Below are 22,758 nucleotides of genomic sequence, written 5' to 3'. Positions count from 1 at the left end.
TCGCATAACCCCGCTTGGTGGATTCATAAAAGTTAAGTTTGAATCAGGGGGAGAGGGTGGTTTCCATCTCACCCATTGTCTATCCAAAAGTTTGGAATTATAAAATATAGATATCAAATCCATTATTCCTATATTATCTGCAATAAAACATTCATGTGATGTTGGGGGATGGGGGGAGGTTTCACTTTCACTAAGAAATGCATTCATGTAGTAGGTTAATAATCATTTCAAGGGTAACCAAGGAGAGGAGATGATCTACCCCTAAAAATGTGATTATTTCTTTCCTTCCATATCTACCAACACACATATAGGGGTAACACCTTCCATAACATTCTAATGAGGGAGTAGAAGGAAAGAGGCTCCCAATCCAAAATGAATTGTTGAAGATCACCATCAAAAACTAATTGAACCTCGAATCTATGCAAAATATCCATCCAAACCTCCTTAGCATAGGCGTAATGGATCAAAAGGTTCATGATAATATCTTCCTCGTTATGACACAATACACACTTATTGACAAATCAAAACCCTCTTCTCTTTAGGTTATTAATTGTAAGTATGCTCCCATGTAGTCTAACCCACTACAAGAAATTTACCTTAGGGATTATTCCTATGTTTGGGCCATATTTATATTTCCTACACTCTTCATGTCTTATAATGATATTATAAACATATTTAACACTGAAATCCTTGGAGGCATTTGGATTCCAAACTACCTCATCTTCTGAAGTGAAAGTTTGGACCCTTGCTCTTTCTATTATTCTTTAAAGTTCCTAAGATAAATTTTGGTTTGCGATCAACTGATAAAGCTTTATCCACTTCTCATTGTTATCTATATAGTTTCTCAACCGTATCCCAAGATGGTGTACACAAGAATTCTTCAATAGAGTAAATTGAGATTGGTTTAGGGTGTTTCCAATCCACCTATCAACCCAAAATCTAATATTATTTCCATCCCCAATCACCCATCTTATAGCCTTCCTTAGGATTTTCTAACTATTAAAAATATTGATCCAAATTCTTGACTCCAATGGGAGGTCGATATTTCTAGGGTTGTACTTAAAAGAATTTCCCCTCAAGTATTTAGCCTTCATGATTCTACACCACCATGCCTCATTCTAGATCAATTTCCATCCAATATATTTTGTAAGCATCAATATTATGTTTAAATATTCTCCTCATTTTTAGTCCCCCCTATGATTTGGGTTTGAAAATCTTCTCCCAGGCCATAAGACTCATCCTAGTCTTCTCTTTTATCCCCAACTACAAATAAGTGTGTTGGATTTTCTCTATAGCATTTCTAACTTTTCAAGAGATTTTAAGTAGGCATAAGAAATTAACAAGGGTACCTTGTAAGGAAAGTATGATGAATTTTTACTTACCAGTGCTTCTTAGCACTTTATTCTTCCATGCAATAGGATCCCTTTGCATATGTTTGACAATCGAGTTCTAGAATTGAGCATTGACCTCCTTGATAGTAAGGGGTAATCCAAAATAAGTGTGAGGGAGGTTTTCCTTTTCACACTACAATTATCTTGTGATCCAATCTTGCAAACAACACTCAGTGTTGAAGAAATAAATATTTCTCTTATGATAGTTTATATGTTGACCTAAAAATTTAGCACACTCATCTAGGAGCTTCTTCTAGTATCTAGATTCTCTGATAGAAGTAATCCCATAGAGAGAGGTACCTTCCTCAAATTATTGGATCAACTCCAAGGGAGAGTTTTGGTCGACTTGATACCTTTTATCTAACCCTTTTCCATCATGGACATAAAATTTCTTCCAAGAACCCTTGCCACAATGATGAACAATTAGGGGTAAAGGGAATCCCCTTGTCTCAACCCCCTAGTAATTAATTTTCTATCTCACTCTATTTAAAATTGTATTTCTATAACTTTGTAATATAGCCTTCAATTTTTTTATGTTCAAATAACTCATATTCATTTATTAAAATGGATAAGAAGCAACTAGGAACTTCCCAACATCATGTTGCTATGATTGGGGGCTATAAACAAGGCTTTTCAACATATATAATGGAAACTATTTAGACAAAATGAAAAGTTTGGATATAAATTATTCACAAATTATTCATATATAGTAATATTAAATTACTTTCTATAATGCAGTTAAGATACAAATATATTGTGAAATTGGAGAGCACTATAAAGATTTTGGTAACATTTAGCATTGTGACTACATTTGATTACAATAATATGTGTATGCATAGATAAAGATGGAGGAAATGGTATTTGAGATGATAGTATTGATGGTAGGAATTCTAGTGGTGACCGTCTCATTACACTACATGAATAAAGATCAAGAAAAATGTATGACTAAAAATGTATCATTAAATAATTTTTTTGATCTAGTGTTAATGCTTTATAGTTGATGATGGGAAGTACCAAGAAGGTTACATATGTGATCTCTATGCCACTTCTCTAATAGAAATAATGGATATTAAATAATCAACGCAACCTTTGTATGTGATTTGTGCAAGTGTTGGTGTTATTTGACATTCATGCACCTTTAATTTATATTCTTTCATGCAAACAATTCATCAGTGCTACAGATGAAGATATGTGTCATTTTTCTATAACTAGTAGATTTGTCCAATAAATATCACCTCAACCCTAATTGTATAGAGTAAAATTAAAATAATTAAAATATTTTATTTGGAAATATTTATTTATCCAATGCAAGCTTGCACCCTCTACCTAACATAGAAACAAAAGATCGCCCTTTGCCCAAGCATTTTTAATTTAGCTCTCTGGATGCATTTGCATTACATGTGGCCAAGAAGAAAAATATATACAAAAATTATAATCCTTTTGTGGTTACATCACAAATAGATGGGTTAAGTTTGGCATCTTCCTTTCTCCCTATGATAGTGTGTCTATTCTAGACATCATATGTCAATAGAATATGTAGACCTACATTTCTTGCTCTTCACAAGATTGCAAGATGGATTCAGCATTTAATTATATTCATATGATGATGGTACAAGCTACTAATGTGTGACATTGATGAAGTAGAAACCTTTACAATATTATTTTCCCTATGAATTTCATTGATTTATGAGGCCAACCTTTTATTAAAATTTTACTTTTTTTTTACATTGTTCTTATTAAACATTTCTAGCAGAATAAGGGCCTAGTATTTCATTTTTTCTTTAGCAAATATTGCGGCTTGTGACTTCAAATATTTTTTCCTTTCAAATTATTTGATCACACCCTCCCAAGCTATTTGTAAATATTTCATTATGCTTGAAATAGTGCATCATGTCAATTAGGCACATTGTAAAATAACCCTAATAATATATGTTTACTGAATGCTACTTTTGACCAGTACCCTAAATCCTAAGTCTAATATAAACCCTAACCTTGACCATAATAATCATCATGATCTAAACTATTACCTAGCCCAAATCGTAACTCTAATCATAACTCCAAGTCTAATCCCAAGTCTTATCATAATAGTAATTGCGATATAAGCTCTAATCCTAAATATAACTCTAACCATAATCTAAAGTCTAAATCCTAACCTATAACCCTAATCCGATTTCTAAACCTTTGACACTAATAATAACATAAATCATCGTCATAACTTAAACTTAAGCGTGATGTTAACTCTAGCTAAAAACTCTAATCCCTAGTAAAAATTGTAACCTTAGTCATAATCCTAATACAATATAATTTTATTGTAATTTGGAATCCTGTCATTTTATGTAGTGACACCTAGTGGCATCATGAAAAAATTGAAAAATAAGCGCCTCAATAAAAATATCTCTAAAAATATTACATTAAATATAAGGAGGCGGAAATTTATATTTTTAAAATCGATACAAACTTTGAATGAAAGGCGTTCTGATTGTTACCAGCATCGACCAGTCCACTCGTTTGATCCGGTCTCCACTCAGTTATTATTACTATAATACCTGTTATAACTTTCGACTCTTTCGCCTGCTTGAGTATCATTCAAGCTCCATTTCTTTGCTTTTCCATTTGACTCCATAGCAACTGCTTCCTCTTCAATGGGAAGACAAGAGAATATTTTCCATGAAATTGGCACAGGAGTTGCTTCATCAACAACTACACTGAACAAGGGTCCCTACGACGTTTTCATTAATCACCGTGGACCTGATGTCAAATTGACATTGGCAAGCTCCATCTACCATTTCCTTGATCGCCTTGGAGTCAGAGTCTTTCTGGACCGAGAAGAGCTCGAGTTGGGCAATTTCTTTCCAAAAGCAATAGAAGATGTAATTCGTAGCGCTGTAATTCACATCGCCATATTTTCCATAAATTATGCGCGATCGCCCTATTGTTTAGAAGAGCTGTCGCTTATGCAAGAAACTGGGAGCACGATTATTCCTATTTTCTATCATGTCGAGCCTGCTGATCTCAGATGGTTAGCGACCAGGGGATCCTATGCTGACGCCTTTTCCAATTATGAAGCCAACGGTAGATACAAGTTAGAAACGCTTCAAAAGTGGAAAGAGGCTCTCCGTATGGTTTCCTCTTTTACCGGCTATGAATACACGAATAACAGGTAATCCAAAGTCTAAACATTATTTTTCATTATTGTAACAGTTGCCGTCTACTGATATTTGTCCCCAATTGGCAGCGACGAAGGGATTCTTTTGAAAAGAATTGTGAATCGCGTAGTGCAGGAGATCAAGAATGTGAAGCTACCATTGGATGTAGCTCCATATCCAGTTGGACTGGATGATGCCGTACGAGACTTTGAATCAGTCAGATGTCTTGGAGATAATCGAAGCGTAGAGATTGTGGGAATTGTCGGCATGGGCGGCTGTGGTAAAACCACACTGGCGAAAGAGATATATAACAAAAACTACTCTGCCTTTGAAAACTGCAGCTTTGTATTCAGAGTAAGAGAGAATCCATTGCATGAACTGCAAAAACAACTGTTGGAGGACGTTGTACATATGAGCATACCATTCAAGGATGCAAGCGAGGGCAAGTCTATTTTGGCAGGCCGTTTAAGATCTCTTCGGGTGCTCATTGTTCTGGATGACGTTGACGATTTCAATCAGTTGAACGCTCTGTTGCCAGAAATGGGTAGACCACTTGGATCCGGTAGTTTGATCGTCATCACTACAAGGGATTCGAGTGTGCTTAGATCGTGTTCTATATACACGATGAGAGCACTGAATCCGTGTCAAGCCAAGGAGCTTTTTTGCTGGCATGCTTTCGTAGGATCCTCTCCACCGGCTGCCTATGAAGATCTCGTTCAACAGTTTGTAGATCTCTGTGATGGATTGCCCTTGTCTATTGAGGTCACGGCAGGAATGCTTTACGGGAAGCCTGAGAAGCAGTGGAAATCTGTGTTAGAGAAGGTCTCTAGATCATTGCCCATAAAGATAAAAGAGAGTCTGAGGCTTAGTTATGATGCACTAGATGACGAGGAGAAAAATATATTTTTGGATGTAGCTTGTTTCTTCGTTGGGGAAAAGAAAAGTCTGGCCATTGCAGTGTGGGATGAGGCGGGGTGGAGTGATCTGGAAAACCTTGTCAGCAAATGTCTCGTTGAGATCGACAACAAGAATCGGATAAGAATGCATACCATTCTTCGCGATTTGGGGAGACAAATTGCAATTGAATGCTCGCCGCATCGTCTATGCTCCACCATACAGATCACCAGGATCATGAGTTACACAGAGGTAGTAAGCTTGTTCATAAATTTTTCTGTACAATTACTAGTCAAAAAACTTGCTTCCATCAGTGATTGCTTTGATCCAATTTAATTCCTCTTGTTTTTTTTGCCCTTTCTGTACTTAGGAGATCAGGGGCATAATGGCTGCTACAACTGAATTCGTTGCCTGCCCTGCTCATAACGAGTTCCCTACATGTCGCGATCGTTATCCGCCTCTATTTGAAGAGTGCATCAATCTTCGATTCTGGATTCTACTGAAACTTCTTGTTGTTGCTGGAAATTATTTTACCGCAAACTTTACCGGACAGCCAAAGCATCTAGTCTGGCTTCGTTGGTTTGATTTCCATCAGACCGAACTTCCCGGTTGGCTTTCATTGACAAATTTAAGGGTTCTAGAGCTTTATGGTACCTCTAGCTTACAGCAACTGTGGGAAAACAACACTCAAGTAAGTCGAATATCTTGCCCTACAGTTCTTTTCCAAAACCTTATTTTCTGTATTAATTACCTTGCTAGCTAAATATAATTGAAAATTGGGCGCAGCCTCCGAAAGAGTTGAGAGAGATGATTATTACTGCTACTGAAGGCAACATTTTCCACACTTTTCCAAGCATAATTTCTAGTCTGGAGCGTTTGACAAAGATAGCCCTGATTTCTTACCATGGGAGAGAATTTCGGTTTTCAAGACTGCCCGATGAGTTCTGTAATCTCCAATCGCTTGAGCACCTGGAGCTACGACAATGTAAATTGCTGTCGTCACTCCCCGCCCGTTTTGGGGATTTGAGAAAACTAGAACATCTGGATTTGTTCTCTTGCACGGAGCTGAGGATGCTACCAGTTTCTTTTCAGCAATTGAGACGCCTCAAGTATCTCGACTTCTCTGGTTGCAAAAGGCTCGTCTTAGAGGAAGACATTCTTAAGAACATCACACAGCTAGAGAATGTGTACCTTTCAGGATGCCTAGCCATTAGGAAATTACCTCATCATATCACAGATCAGGCATGTCTGAGAGAGCTCCGACTTCAAGATACTAGTTTGGAGGAGTTACCGAGTAACATAGAGCGCCTGAGTAAATTGGAAGTGCTGACAGTAGGGAGTCAGTTATTGAATAGTTTGCCAGATTCTCTTGGAAATTTATCCAGCTTGAAAAGCCTTTCAATTATTGACTGTATGGCTTTGGAATCTTTACCCAACACACTTGGGCATCTACGACTTTTAGAAGATCTTTGTTTAGAGGCCACGGAAGTGAGGTCTTTGCCCAAAGGATTTACACAGCTGGCTAACCTTCGAACCTTGAAGATTTCTGATTGCCCACTTGCAGAAGTGGATTTTGGGTCAGTAACATCCTTTGCATTGGAGAAGCTCACAGTGATAAATTTAAACGAGACACACGTGAGCAGAATTTCAATTTCTGGATACTGTTGTCCTAGACTTGAAACACTCCATCTTAGCAATAATGAGCATTTGGAGAAAATTGAAATGCCGCCAGGAACAGTTGAGAACATAGAATTGTCAGAATGTGAAAAACTCAAGAATATAAAGGGTATTGCTGCTCTCTCAATCATTCCGTATTCGGCAAATTAGACTGACTGCTTACAAACAGATAGCGGCAAATGTCATCATGAAATAGCAATTATTTGCCACTCGAAATAACTACAATTTGTAGGTCTAGCAGTTTTCTTTTGGAAGAGCAAGGTTTATGTTTTCTAGCCGTCGGTTAATTCTTCTTAACTTAAATGTCCTTATTATTAATGTCTTCTTTGGATTTCAACATGGAATTGCATATTTCTTTGTCTGGGGAAGAAAGTCTGCCCTAAAGTTAACGTAGATGTCTGGTGAAGCATATTATATCAACAATTTATCAGTGCAATAATTAGACTCCACATTAATTTGGGAGAAATGATATGAGATTAAGCTGGTCTGAATTATTGAGATAAAATGAGGATTTATTCAGAATTCAGAATGGCGATGATGTTGACTTCTTAATTAATTTAGATATGTAGAAATCAAAGGTTAGGATCAGATTCTAACCTTAGTGTTGGGATTTTGTGAGAGTAAAGATTTTAAGAAAAAGATGAGTTTAATATTATAAGGTATAATGTCTATTATATATAAAGGAAATTCTTATGATAATCAAACTTCAAGATTGACATAATAATTTATTAAAAAAGAGAAAAAGATTATAGAAGTTGATCATTCTTTAGATTGTAATCAAGTTATTTAAGTTTCGATTTTGACAAAGATTTACATCATTGAAATTTTATGTTTATGATATGCGATCGACTTACTTGTTCTACATATATTGGAATTTTCTTCTTACAAGAAATAATTTGAATCAAATATAATAATTTATTCCTTCAAGGTGGTTCCCTTGGCCAAGTAAAATTTGAAGAACAATGTATTAAGGGAGGATGATATCTTATGCAAATGTATTGTTGTCCTTTTTATGTATTTGTCATATTGATTTCTTAGCAATTAATGGAACAAAATATTTTTACTTCACACACAAATACTCCTTCACATAGAACTCCAATATGTAATTGCAACTTTCTTGTATATAGTCTTAGTAAATACAAAACAAACTAAAGTAAATACTTAAATTATTAAATTTTATTATGACTATTTAAAGTATAGAAAAATTCATGAATACATTTAGATGACAAAAGATTGATATTTAATTTCATCTCTAGTAATTAAAAAAGAAACATTACACTATAAAACATAGAAAAGAAAACCCATACTTTTACTTATCATTTTCTTTTGAAAAAAATAGCTATCAACCAATAATTGATTGATTGAATATTTAATTTAATAAATAATTTTTTCCCTCTCAAACTTAGTAATATATAATAAATATAATTAATTGTTTGGAGATTTATTTTTTTATCTCATCTCACCTACGAATTCAATATAAACAACCACCTACAAAGAAATCAACTAGGAGATAAAACATTAGAATGAGAATGAAATAAAAATTTAACATACAAATGATAACCACGGTGAATCTAATGAATTGAAATTAACCATTGAGTTTACAATAGAAACTCTATTGGACTTATTACCTATTTAAATGAGGACAAAATGAATTACCAAGCTAGAAGAAAAATATTTTAAAATAATTAGATCTATTAGGACATGTACAAGTTTCAAGATAAATAGTAAATCTATACCATACATGAACATATAAGCTTTGAAGAAGATGAGGGAGAAACAAGCGAAGATGAATATGTCATGTATAATCAAGCAAGTCATCCTAAGGTATTTTTAATAAAAAGAGACCTCCAAGCTTGAAGCATCAATCACAATAGTTGGCAATGACTATATAAGACTGGGAAATATATCAACCACTCTTAGATGATATAAAAAAAATATTATATGAACAAAGTGTCAATGTATGATGAAACCATGAATACCATGTTAGTATATTAATGACCAACTACCATAAACAAACAATATAATTTGATAATAGACATAGTAAGATCATAAAAATAATATAAACAATGCAATGCAGTCGTACCTACAAGATTACTGTTGATGAAAAAGACCATAATATACAAGAATAATTTTACCAGAGACCGGAAATACTGCCAAAACACTAAGACCATACTGCAATTTAAAATGTTCCATAAAATGTGCTTGAAATATCATGAAAACTTTATGAAAATGAAAGATAAAATATAAAGGATTGCCAACCAACAAATGAATAATTATAAAACGACACGACAATTGAGAGTTAAATAAACTGATGACAAGTACAACATAGCCAAAGAAGGCTAGATACATGCATCTAAGTTAACATAAAATATAACAAGAAGGAATTATACCAAAAGTTTTTAAAATCAATAATACACAAACGAAAGACTACAGCGATATAAAACACGGTTAAACAACATTGACCCACGTAAATCTCTCCGGTTTTAAGGAAATCACCGCAGAAAAACAAGAACTCCGACTTTTTCCTAAGAAAACGGTCTGATTGTTCACAGCTCAAAGAGTTTAGAGGTAATTGAACGGCTTAATGGAACCTCTCTGTTGAGGCACACATTAAGGGAAGAATTAAGCTTGAAAAAAAAATTCAATTTTGACTATTTAACACTTTTAGTTTAGGAATTAAGCTTATTGCGTGATTTTTGAGCTGTTCCTCTGTTGAGTGAGTCAAAACCGTCGACATTGAAGCTGATCTGATATTTTCTGCACCCAATTGTGGGCATCCCATTATCTCCATAGTTTCAAGCTTTGCTACATCTGAAATGCCATTTATGATGCGCAGCATTGGACATTCATACACCTTTACCGTCCTTACTGACTTTAAGGAGATACCTATCTCGATTAAATGGCGATTTAGCTCAAGCTGCAGAGTTTCAATGTTCGGGCAACAACTTTGAGTAATAAATAGTCTCATCACATCGGTTGCTTTCAGATGTATCACCTTGAGTTTCCGCAACGAAGAAGATGACGCTGACCAGACATCCAACTGGGAGATTGGACAATCAAAAATCTTCAAAACTTGGAGATTAGTCAATTGCCTAAATCCTCGTGGTAAAGACCTCACTGCAGATGACTTAATGCATAAATATCCTAAACGATTGAGATGCTCTATAGACTCGGGGAGAGATTTCAGTTTGATGCATCCTGTAATTTTGAGATTTATCAAGCTTGACAAAAAGCCAAAAGACTCTGGAAAACATGTCAAATGCGGACTTCCAATCATCAGCGTTTCCAATTTGCTTAGTTGGTCAATGTTATTTGGTACATCCTTTAGCATTGTTTTTTTCAGGTGGAGCTCCCTTAGATGTTTCTGCTCTGCAATTTGCCAGGGCAAGTCTTGAACTTTAGAACATCCTGTGAAATACAACTTCTTCAGCTTTCTCATGTTTCCAAGCATGTCTGGCAAAGATGGAAGCTTCTTACAACCTGATAAATCAAGATATTCCAGGTCTACCAGCTGCTTGAAAGAAACTGGCAACCTCCTTAACATCTGGCAAGAGTACAAATCCAGGTGCCGCAGTTTTCTTAGTTTCCCAAAATGAGGAGGCAGTGTTGACAGAAATTTGCAATGACGTAGCTCCAGGTGTTCCAGCGATTGGAGATGACAAAACTCTTCTGGCAGCTCTTTAATGCCGAACTCTTTACAAACACAACCTAACAGTGCTATTTTTCTCAGATGATTCAGATTTGATATTGAACTTGGGAGCCTTTCAAAACTAGCGCTCCAGGTGCCAGCAATAATCAGCTCTCTTAAATGCAAAGGTGCCTGCTTGCAAGATTCGATTTTGGTTAACTCAGAAAACATAATTGGAATAAAGATTTGAATATATCTGTAAAACAGGCTACTTACATGCTTAGTATCCGTCCAAAGTTCTTGTAAGTTTAAAGCGTCATTAAGCTCTAATACTCTCAAATTTTTCAATGAAAGCCATTCAGGAAGATTTGTATGACTGGAATCATTCCAGCGAAGCCAGAGCAGTTCTCTTGATAGCTCTCCAACATCTTGATTTAGAAATTCTCCGCTACAAACCAAAAGTTTTAATCCAAGCGAGGAAAGCGCGAGGCTAAAGCTTAATTCTGATTTCTTCCCCAAGCTTGTGTGTTCTATGATCTTCTCTTTCCAGAGGTGACAAACATTAGAAACTGTGTTTGCCATTCCTCTAATTTGGAAGGGTTCCTAAATAATCAAAAGAAAAAGTTAGAAATACCGTAAAACAACAATAATAGAGTACCTGTTTGAATGTCATAAGCAAAAGCTTTGGCTTCACCTCATGAGGAGGAATCGAGGAAATCGAAGGAAACTGTTTTGGAGACCAAAGGCGATAGGGCGATTGTCAATGTGCAATGCGCCTTCCTAGATCCCTCAAATGATCATGCATTTGTATGATATCATAATCGTCTACCTCCACTAGGCACTTGTTCAGAAGTCTGTCCAAACCGATCCGAGCATTCCAACCTGATCCTTCCCCTACTTCGATGGCCAAACTTACATCCTCTCCATTGAAGAAACAAGCTATATCCAAGAACGTTTCCTTATCTTCTTTTGTTAAAAATAATGTTTATTATAGTAGCTGGGCATTTAATGCACAGTCCAGAACTTTCTACTTGCTTCTTGGAGCCTCTCTCTTTGTGCAAAATTTGAATTTAAAATTATGTAGAAATCTCTAGAGTGCTTCCTTTCTTGAAGCTTCTCAAGAACCCTCTAGAAATATGTATGAGCTCTATAAATAGAGCATTCCTCTCAGCTGTAATAACATGAAGAAACTTTATAGCTATTTGATATGTTTGAGTTTTGCTGCTCTGTTTTTAAGCTCTGTTTTTTTTATTCTTTGTGCTGCTGTTTTTAATTCATCATGGTATCAGAGCATTTTCAGTTCTTTGGGCTGTGAATATATGATGCTTTTTGGAATGAATATATGTGTTTTTCTTGTGTGAATCTTTACATTTGCAGGCTGTAACTAAGGAGTGAACAGCAGTTTGGTTTGGGACAAAAAACTACATCAAAGGAAGGATATTGCAGCAAAAGAAAAGTTTTTTTTCTTCAACAAATTGGTGAGATTTTTTCAGTTTCAAGCTTGGGTGTTCAAGTTCTTAAATATCTTTCATTCTCATCCAAAAAAAAAAAAAGGGAGAGAATTTAACAATGGAATCACTTGGTGTGACTTTGCCTACAGTTCAATTAAATGGAAAAAATTATTATGATTGGGTATCTCATGTTGAAATCACTCTAACCCTTCAAAATTGTTATGATATTGTGACTGGTAGTGAACAAAGGCCTACGAATCCAGGAAATGATCAAGATAATTGGGATAAAAGGGACAAGAGGGCAGCAGCACTAATCAAGCTTACACTTTCAGAAGAAGTTTTTCCAGAAGTTCGTAATGAGAGAAGTGGAGTCAAAGTTTGAGAGATTTTGAAAGATTTATATCAAAATTCAGGTGATATATGGATCTTATCTCTCACAACTGAATTATACAATTTGAAATTATCAAGCTCACAAGAGATAGTCCCACATTTAAGTAAGTTAAAGGAAAAGAAAAATGAGCTTGCTTCTCTTGGAAAAGATATAGATGATAAAGATTTTGTGCAAATTATATTACAAAGTCTTCCAAGATCTTATCAATCATTTATAAGGGGTTTAGATACTGCAGATAAATTAAAAAGTATTAAATCAGAAGAATTGTGTGCTAAGTTGGTTCAAGAAGAGAAAAGACAAGTTAAAGAAAAAGAATCATTTGATGGTGAATCTCAAGCATTTGTAATGAAAGGAAAACAATATTATAAGAAGTCACAAGAAAATGAATCTAAAGAAAGAAATTGGAAGAATGAAAATAAGAGTATTTCATATATAGATCATAATAGAAGTAAATGGAAATGTCATTATTGTGGTAAAATGGGTCATAAGGCAAATGAATGTTTCAAGAAGAAAAGAGATGTAGAAAAGAAAGTAAATAATTATCCAAAATTAGGAGATTCTAAAAGAAATGCATTTTGTGTTGCACTTAAAGAAAATAATACTTTCAAAGAAGATTGAGTTATTGATTCTGGTGCTACACAACACATGTCTCATAATGAGAATCAATTTGAATCAATAAGTGAAAATAATATAGAGAAAATATATTTGGGGGATAATAGTGCTTTAGAAGTTAAAGGGACTGGTAATGTCAAAATTGATAATGGTTTGTTCAAAAATGTGAAATTAGTCCCTGAATTAAAAACAAATCTGCTTTCAGTATCTCAAATTGCAAGTCAAGGACATAAAATAGAATTCTACAATGATAAGTGCTTAATCAAGGATGTCAATGATAATTATAGAGTCATTGCAATTGGTAAAATGGAGAATGGATTATATAAATTTCAAGAATTTACTTCTAAATGTGGAGATAAACATATGTGTGCTATTGCTCAATATGATGATATGAGCAGGTTATGGCATGAGCGTTTGGGGCACATCAATTTTCAAAGTCTCAAGCTTATGGAGAAATTACAAATGGTGCATGGGCTGCCAAAGATATCATTAAGCCCTAAGGTGTGTGAAGGATGTGCAATGGGAAAACAACATGTGGAAAGTTTCCCTCAAGGTAAATCATGGAGAGCAAAAACTCCTCTACATTTAGTCCATAGTGATGTAATGGGTCCTTTCAAAACATCCTCAATTGGAGGATCAAGGTATGCCCTCACTTTTATAGATGATTATAGTAGAAGAATTTGGGTGTATTTTCTACAAAAGAAAGATGAAGTGTTTCAAAAGTTTAAAGAGTTTAAAGCTTTGACTGAAAAACAAAGTGGAAAGTACTTAAAGATACTAAGAACTGATAGAGGGACTGAATACATGAATAAAGCTCTTTTAGATTTTTGTAAAGAACATGGCATTAAAAAGGAATCAACTGTCTCTTATTCACCCCAACAAAATGGTGTTGCTGAAAGGAAAAATAGAACTATAATAGAAATGGCTAGGTGCATGCTTCATTCTAGAAATCTAGAAGCTAAATTTTGGGTTGAAGCAGTTCATACTGCCGTATATATCTTCAATAGAACACCTACTAAGGCAGTTTTGAACATAACACCAGAAGAGGCATGGAGTGGAAGAAAGCCTACAGTATCTCATTTTAGAATTTTTGGTTGTAAAGCATATGCTCACATTCCTGATGAAAGGAGGAGCAAACTTGAAAGGAAAAGCAAGAAGTGCACAATGGTTGGATATAGTGAGGAATCGAAAGGATATAGGTCATACAATCCTAGAACTAATGAAATCTATATTAAAAGAAATGTATGGTTTGATGAAGATGTTAAGAATGATAATTCTCCAACATTATCTTTCTTTCCAATTTTGATTGATGAAGAAAATTCTACTTCTACCAATAGTCAAAGTCAAGGTGTGCAAACCACTACATGGGATGAGACTCAAGAAAGTGATAATGAAAATCCAAAGAAATTTAGAAGCATCAAAGAAATTTATCAAGAAGGTCCTAGATATATATTTGCTAACTATGCTCTTATGACTAAGGTGATGCAGGTTGACACTCCAAACACATATGAAGAAGCAAAAGGAAAAGAAGAATGGGAAGCAGCTATGCAAGAAGAATACAATTCTTTGATGAAGAATGGAACATGGGAACTAACAACACTTCCAGAAGGAAAAAATGTGGTTGGTTGCAAGTGGACCTATAGAACCAAATTCACATCAGATGGAGCTATTGAAAAATACAAAGCAAGGTTAGTGGCTAAAGGTTTCTCACAAGAAGAAGGTATAGACTATACTGAAACCTTTGCTCCAGTAGCTAAGATGACTTCCATTCGTACAATAGTTTCTTTAGCTGCAAAGTTTGGTTGGAAAAATTTTCAAATGGATGTAAAAAGTGCATTTTTGCATGGTGACTTAAAAGAAGAAATTTATATGCAACAACCACCAGGATTTATTAAGTATGGAGAAGAGAATTTGGTGTGTAGATTAAGAAAATCACTCTATGGTCTCAAACAAGCACCAAGGGAATGGTACTCAAAAATTAATAAGTACTTCCTAGAAGTTGGATTTAAAAGAAGTAATGCTGATCCAGATGTGTATGTAAAATATTGTGATAATAAGGTTGTTATCATTGTATTGTATGTGGATGACTTGATTATTACAGGAAATCACGCACATGATATTGAGATAACTAAAAATCAACTCAAACAAGCTTTCGAAATAACTGATTTAGGACTAATGCACTATTTTTTGGGTATGCAAGTATGGCAAGAAGAAGGAAGAATCATGCTCTCTCAAACTAAATATGCTCTTGATGTACTTAAAAAATTCAATATGAGTGATTGTAAACCATGTAATACACCATGTGAAATAGGAGTAAAGTTAGGTGCTAACTCTACTCAAAAGAAAGTGGATGGAAAATTATATAGGCAGCTTGTTGGAAATCTTTTGTATCTTACTATAACTAGACCAGATATTGCATATGCAGTTGGTATTGTATCGAGATACATGGCAGATCCACACATTGAACACTGGAAAGCGGCTAAAAGAATATTAAGATATATTAAGGGTACTTACCAGCTTGGCATTGAATACAAATATGGAGGAGAACCTACTTTAGTTGGATATACAGATTCTGATTATGCAGGTGACATTGATGATAGAAAGTCAACTTCAGGATATATCTTCCATCTTGGATCGGGACCGATTTCATGGAGTAGCAAGAAGCAATCAATAGTGTCACTCTCATCTACAGAAGCTGAATATATTGGTTTATCAAAGGCGTCTCAAGAAGCATTATGGCTTAGGAGGTTACTTGAAGAATTGCATCATCCACAAGACTCTCCAACAACAATATTTTGTGATAATCAAAGTACTATCAAGCTAGCAAAAAATCCGGTATATCATGCAAGGTCCAAGCATATAGAAGTGCATCATCATTTTGTTCGAGATCTAATTGAAAGACAAGAGGTGGAGCTTCAATTTTGCGGAACAGAAGATCAACTTGCTGATATATTTACAAAAGCATTGTCTATCGTAAAATCTACGAAATTTAGAGATCTATTGCAGCTCAAAGATGTTCCTACTCTCTCCAAATAAACATTATGGGGGGGGTGTTAAAAATAATGTTTATTATAGTAGCTGGGCATTTAATGCACAGTCCAGAACTTTCTACTTGATTCTTGGAGCCTCTCTCTTTGTGCAAAATTTGAATTTAAAATTATGTAGAAATCTCTAGAGTGCTTCCTTTCTTGAAGCTTCTCAAGAACCCTCTAGAAATATGTATGAGCTCTATAAATAGAGCATTCCTCTCAGCTGTAATAACATGAAGAAACTTTATAGCTCTTTGATATGTTTGAGTTTTGCTGCTCTGTTTTTAAGCTCTGTTTTTTTTATTCTTTGTGCTGCTGTTTTTAATTCATCATCTTTATCTAACGCATCAAGACAGACTTCCAGCTGTCCTCTGATGCCCCTTTCTGATACTTTGGATAACTGTTTTAATGTATATTGCCAATGATCCCTGCGAGACTCGCCATAGACCTTTCCTCCGAGGACCTTGAGCGATAAAGGGAGACCGTTGCAAACTCTTAAGAACTTCTCAACGAGATCCTCAAATTCATCAAGTGGAAAGGGTTGTAAAAATGCATGCCAGCAGAAGAGTTGTTTGGCATAAGTGGCTTTGAGTGGCTTCATGTGATAAATGTTAGATATGCCTCTTTCTTTAAGAACGTCTAACTTTCGCGTGGTGACAACAACCAAACTCCCCTCGCCAAGACTCTTCTCTGCTGGCAAAAGAGCATCCAACTGGTCTGTATCATCCACATCGTCTAAAATGACAAGCACGGAAACAAATCTCAAATGGCTGTTAAGAATACCTTTGCCTGCTTCTACTTCGTCAAAGGATACACTTTTGACATCGAGGTCATCCAGGAGCTTTTTCTGTTTTTCAACCAGTAGTCCTTTCTCTATGGCATCTCGAATATTGCACAGAAAACTTGACCTAGAAAAGATTGATGATCTCTTCTTATATATTTCCTTTGCAAGAGTGGTTTTGCCAGAGCCACCCATTCCGCTAATTCCCACAATCTGTATTTTGCCAGTACACTCCTCTGCAATCTCGTCAAAGTAACTCACGGCTTCATATACACCTACCAAATGGTTGGAAACCTCTGTCGGCACCTTGTTTGTCTCTTTCACTACACGTTTCACCAGATTCTTCGTTACCCTCTTCTCGTCTCTGGAAACGTGAACCGAACTCGAAGTGAGTAGGAATAAAATGAGATGAAACACATGCTATGCTACAGTTTAAAAGTTATTTTACTGACACCTATTTCTTCCTTTTCTTTTAAAAATTATTTTATCGACAGCTATTCGTACAATTGCATGGTTTCAATTGCATTTAAAGAGACTCAGAAACAGTAATAATCTCTCTTGCTATTGAATGCTAAAATTTTCCCAGGCTTCCTAGCACGGAAAGTTATGCCTTGCCAATGAATAGAAATAAAAGAAAGAACTCCAACCTCCCACTAAAAGCCACAAATTTCCCATGCCACCGAATTCAAGCAATGATGTCCATTGTTTAACGCTTCGACAAAGTCGTTGAGGAGCCTTGAAGGGCGTTGGACAACGAATAGACAATAATTGATCTTGTTATTAGAGGTCTGACAACAAGAAAAAGTGTTGCAGGGATTTGTATACTGCATTCTCTAGGATGATTCGTTCTGATCGATTTGGATATCCATTATTTGTAAGATACTTAGAAAGGTCAATGTCAAAATGGCCACGATGTTTTGGTTGAGCTGCAATTTTTGCTTTTGAGTTCTACAAAAATGACATAACCTGGTGAATTAGTTAAAGTTTCAAGAAGGTAGTCAATCGAAATTAAAAGAACAAGAGACATTAATTCTGCGCCTGAAAATTCACTAGTCAAATCGATATTAGAGCAAGAAGGAACAAATAAGCCATGGGCCTCTGGAAAGAACAAGCTAAGACGATGGCTTTAGCAAAATAGAAAATGGTATTTATCTGTTTGTAAAGTTCTGCATACCAGCAGGTCAAATTCCGTGCAAAAATTCAACATTTGTTAACCATGTCAGAAATAACGCTTTCAGAGAACCTTTTCCCAGATGTCCAGTAAATGTTGATTCTCCCAAGTTATTTACATGTTATAACAATTTAGATTTGGAAGAATAGAATTAGGAATTTGGTTTTCGAATTTTTTGTCATGAATTATTTTGAAAACAAATTTGAGCCCACCAAACATTCAAACTCCAAATCAATTTATAGAGGCCACAAATAAGGTCATCACGCCTTATTTGCTGAAAGATCCGACATAAACTTGCCCTATTGAATCCACACAACGATGACTAGAAAACCTAACACACTCAATTGCTTTCTAACGAGATTTTTTTGCGGATTCTTAATATTAGAAAACATGTGACAGTTAAGGAATAAAAGTCTGTTTTACGCATATTTAGAGTACTTGACAGTTAATACTCTAAGCCTAAAATTGAAAGGATACACAGCAAGTGAAAAATGGCAAGTATTTTACAATCAAAACCGCTCTAAAGAGGCGTCACTATTAAACTTGGAGGGGAAGGGGAGGAGTAAGGTACGTACTCGAAATTTCTAATAATAATGCCATCAGTAGAATACGAAACTTTTTGGAGTGCCCCTGTCCACTGCTGAAGGTTTTCTGTGCTGTAAGCATCTGCCTTTTCGTGGCCGGAGAAGACTTGTGCATATATTCCTTTCCCTACAACAACCCATCTTAAATCAAAAGGCTCAATATGATAGAAGATGGGGATAATTGTGGTATGGGTTTTGATCATAAATGTCAGTTCTGCCAAACACCGAGGAGATTGCGCATAACAGTGAGAGAAAATGGCTATATGGATTGAAGCACTAGCCATGGCTTCCTCTAACTCTCTAGGCGTCAAATCCCATAAGTTGAGCCTATGGTTGTCCAAAAACACTTGCAGACCCAAGCCATCTAGGTAATTGCAGATATTATCCGCCAGCGTCTGTTCGACATCTTGACTAGAATGACTTATAAATACATCGTAGGGCATGTGATTCGTTCCAGGAGGCGAGGGGATTCTGAGCCGATCAAAAGCATTTCGTAACCCATATTTGGGCTGCCCGTCACTGGTAGAAGGGACACCCATAGATGCAAATTGAGATATACAAGAATTCTTAACTACAAAGGCAGCTTCGTGTCTTGAGAACTTCCTAGATTAGAGTTGACATTAAATTAAATATGACTGGAACAGTAAGGAAGACAGATAGCCGGCTTGGTACAGAAATATTCTGAGAAGATGAAATTAAATTTCATACGAGCAAAGAAGAAAGGAAGTAGCGAACTTGGACACGGAAGATATTTTTTAGGGTGGAGGGCAGGTGAGAAGCATGATTTGGTCGCTTTCGCCGAGTTTTGAAGTCAAACACAAGTTTATTGCGTTGTCTCCAAATTAATATTATTATTAGTTCTTGTCTACGCCAAGTAATTATAATTATTGCATTGTTTAATCGTTACGGGCAGTTAATCTAATCAATAATTGTTTGATGGTTACTTTGTTTTGCAATTCTTGTTCTCTCATCCAGACGATGAATCACATAGTGTGATTTGAAACGTTGATGATAAAAAATTCAACACAATCTAATCCAGAAAAAAGTGCCAACAATAATTAATAGTATTGAAAAAAATATCAAACATATAATTTTAAATCTAAATTATAGTTCATATTTTTATATTTTTTTTATAGAAAAGAAAGATTATCTATCTTATTATTGGATGTTAGAAATTTTTTAAAAGAAAAATCAAATTTATTAGTGAAAATACATAGAATCATCCTAAAGCTTCCTTTCATATCACATTTTCATGTTTATGATAGTCCCCATTATTTTTGCTGTCATAACCTCCTACACAATATCCTACATCTTCATGATTGCTATTGCCATACTTTTAGCCTCTACCATATCCACTACTCTTGATCACCATTAGTACTTACCTAATCAAGGGTAAAATTACAGTTACGATTTCCATACAAAAATTGACAACCATTAGCCATCTGCCACTTTGATTTCTCAAGGCACCAAGATGTTAGACCAAAATTTCAAACCAAGAGAAGATTAATAAGATCACTTTACAAGAACACAAAGTAGAGTTCAACAATTGCAATTCTTAAAACAAATATAAAGTAGAATTTAAATAGTATATAGTAGAAGACCTATTTTTAATTGCAATTGCTTGAAAGTCTCTAAAGCCCTTTCACTACATTAATTTTACACATACCTTGTTTGATGACTCCCATTTACACCCAAGTAGAAATGGTTGTGGCAACGAATGTGAAATTCATTTACCTATGCAAACATCTTCAACACTATCAGGACCACATTTCATTGAGGCATTTTATTGAAAAAATTTGCACACCTTGTTTGTGCTTTTTAAAGGTGTCTATGCTATATTTTAAAGTTCCATATCTGCACAAGAAGGAAGAATGTGGGAAATGGTGTACAATTTTTTGGGAATAAAAGCTAGTAAAGAATTTAAAATATATTTTAAATTTTCCATATCCAAGCAAGTGGGATAAATATTTTTATTTAAAAAAGTAGCAATTAACGGGTGTTGACCCAAAGTGCAAACAAACACTAGACACCAAGAGCAGAACATTACTAGTGCCTAGTAAAGAAAGATCTAGACAAGCCAGATCTCCCTCTGTCAAAGACAAAGGTCCACAAGTGATTGAGCAGACAACAATGGTCAATGCTAAAAATGAAAGAGTTGTGACAAGCCCCCATAATAACTATAGACTTAAACCAAAAACAAAAACAAAGTACTTGACTGTGCCCTTTAAAACTTGGATAAATGTTGGCAATGAGCTTGTAGATTTTTTGGAATAAAAGGTAGTCAATGAATTAAAATATCTAAAGTAAATCACATACAAAACATGTTTAAAAAAATTGAGTATTATGCCACCATGATTATCCACATGCTCCAGTAGGCATGAAGCTAAAAAATTTGATGGAAGAAGTCAGTTTCAGATTGAACCCACTTTGGTTATAATATTCATAGACCCTACCTCAATGAATGGAAAGGTCGACAAATTATAACTGTCATGTCCCCTTTTCAAATAATTAAAAATAATAATCTTTGCTATGGCAGGCAAGCCCAAAAAGGTGAAGTTTTGGAAAACGGAGATAATCTTTGGAAGCTATTGGACTAATAAATGAAAATTATTATTAAAATATGTTTTATTAACCCCTCTTGGAGGTGAGTTATGGTTATGCCCTCTTTTAAGGGGTTTGGAGGCATTTTGGGCTCATTCCAGAACTTGATTTTTGCGCATTGCTTTGTTGTTCTTCAGAGGCTGCCAAACCTGTGAAGAAGGAGACCCAAGAATGAGAGTTTGTAGGTTTACAAGAAGGCTAAGGATGGGAGTTTGAAGCCATTCCATGTGCATGTTCATGCAGAGTTTTCCTTTGTGCTGAACAGTGCAGATCTGTGAGTTTTTGGGTGTATTTTTTGTAAGAGTTTGGTGTTTCCGGTTGAGTATTTCATATCAGTTTGGGTTGCTGCTATATATCAAACTTTTAAATGTTAAAATAGATTTGAATATATGTATTTGAATATGATTATACTTCTGTGATAGATTACTAAGTTTTTGTGGTGATTCCGAGCTATTTTGTGCTATTTTTGAGAGCCTGATGAGCATTGTTTTTGTCCTCCGTTTGGGAGCTATTGTATGCATGTTATACAGATCTGAAAATTTCATTTTATAGGCTTTTATGCTGCTCATTTTTTTGTAAAAAGGTCCACTTTCAAATTTATTAATAATAGGTGAAGTTGTGAAGCTTTTGGCACTATTTCTGGCATACCCGATTTGGGGTTTATTGAGAAATTGGTGGATCTTTGAAATATTGGTTGTTTGATTTTAAAGATCTGATGAGAGGCTTGAAATATCATATAAAATCAGTAAAGGGACATTTCAGTGGTATCAGAGCCATGATCTTGCCAGCCTGAGGGTTTGTAGAAGTTTGCATGTCAGTTTTGACAACTATCCAGATCTTGCATGTCAGTTTTGACAACTACCCAGATCTTGCATGTCAGTTTTGATAACTACCCAGATCTTGCATGTCATAATTTATGATTGCATGTTGCTTCTAATCAGTTGCATGTCAAAATTTATAGTTGCATGCTACTTCTAATCATTTGCATGTTAGTTCTTGGTGAATTTGGTGGTTGCATGTTGCTTTTAATCAGTTGCATGTCAAAATCTATGGTTGCATGCTACTTCTAATCATTTGCATGTTAGTTCTTGGTGTTTGAAGAAGTTATATCCTATTGGGGTTACACTCTACTTTATCCAGAATAGACAAGTATAGTACAGAGTCTCAGAGGACACGATCTTGGACAATTGATATCCAGAGTCAAAACAGTAGAAAGGATGGTTATTTAGACATTCGAGATAAAATTATGAAAATAAGCCATGACATGTCTAAACAGTTGGTTGAGCACCACCGTATGATGAATGACATGTTGTCTGACCCAGCTAAGGTGGATAAGTTGACTAGATTTCTATTTGGCAGATTTTCTCACAGGGCAGATGACACAATTACCAAGAACTTGCAT

General features: G+C 35.2%; 1 protein-coding gene and 1 pseudogene across 2 annotated transcripts; one reads left to right on the top strand and one right to left on the bottom strand.

The window, feature by feature from the left end:
• The first annotated feature begins 3,918 nt into the window (after positions 1 to 3,918).
• Positions 3,919 to 7,445, top strand: LOC149545649 (disease resistance protein Roq1-like). The gene is made up of 4 exons (XM_089790759.1): positions 3,919 to 4,551; positions 4,627 to 5,683; positions 5,802 to 6,122; positions 6,218 to 7,445. Exons 1-4 carry the CDS (start codon positions 4,034 to 4,036, stop codon positions 7,256 to 7,258), a joined length of 2,937 nt encoding a protein of 978 aa, XP_089646885.1. The 5' UTR covers positions 3,919 to 4,033; the 3' UTR covers positions 7,259 to 7,445.
• A 2,011-nt stretch (positions 7,446 to 9,456) lies between these two features.
• On the bottom strand, positions 9,457 to 19,543 carry LOC149545648 (disease resistance protein Roq1-like; annotated as a pseudogene). The gene is made up of 5 exons (XR_016353608.1): positions 18,747 to 19,543; positions 16,557 to 17,364; positions 11,431 to 11,706; positions 11,013 to 11,339; positions 9,457 to 10,928 (listed from the first exon to the last, which is right to left on the bottom strand). The product of XR_016353608.1 is annotated as a disease resistance protein Roq1-like (transcript).
• Between the last annotated feature and the right edge of the window lie 3,215 nt (positions 19,544 to 22,758).

The sequence above is a fragment of the Cupressus sempervirens genome, chromosome 7 (genome assembly GCF_028749045.1).
Source record: "Cupressus sempervirens isolate cs-2001-9-10 chromosome 7, ASM2874904v1, whole genome shotgun sequence".
Classification (NCBI taxonomy): domain Eukaryota; kingdom Viridiplantae; phylum Streptophyta; class Pinopsida; order Cupressales; family Cupressaceae; genus Cupressus; species Cupressus sempervirens.
The sequence above is the reverse complement of the archived record's forward strand: the minus strand, read 5'-3'. Positions and strand labels throughout refer to the sequence as shown.

Excerpts from the sequence above, each read along its gene's own strand:
- LOC149545649 (XM_089790759.1), top strand. The coding sequence starts at position 4,034 with ATGGGAAGACAAGAGAATATTTTCCATGAAATTGGCACAGGAGTTGCT. Across the intron at positions 4,552-4,626 it reads TATGAATACACGAATAACAG|CGACGAAGGGATTCTTTTGA; the intron begins GTAATCCAAAGT and ends CCCAATTGGCAG. Across the intron at positions 6,123-6,217 it reads TGTGGGAAAACAACACTCAA|CCTCCGAAAGAGTTGAGAGA; the intron begins GTAAGTCGAATA and ends AATTGGGCGCAG.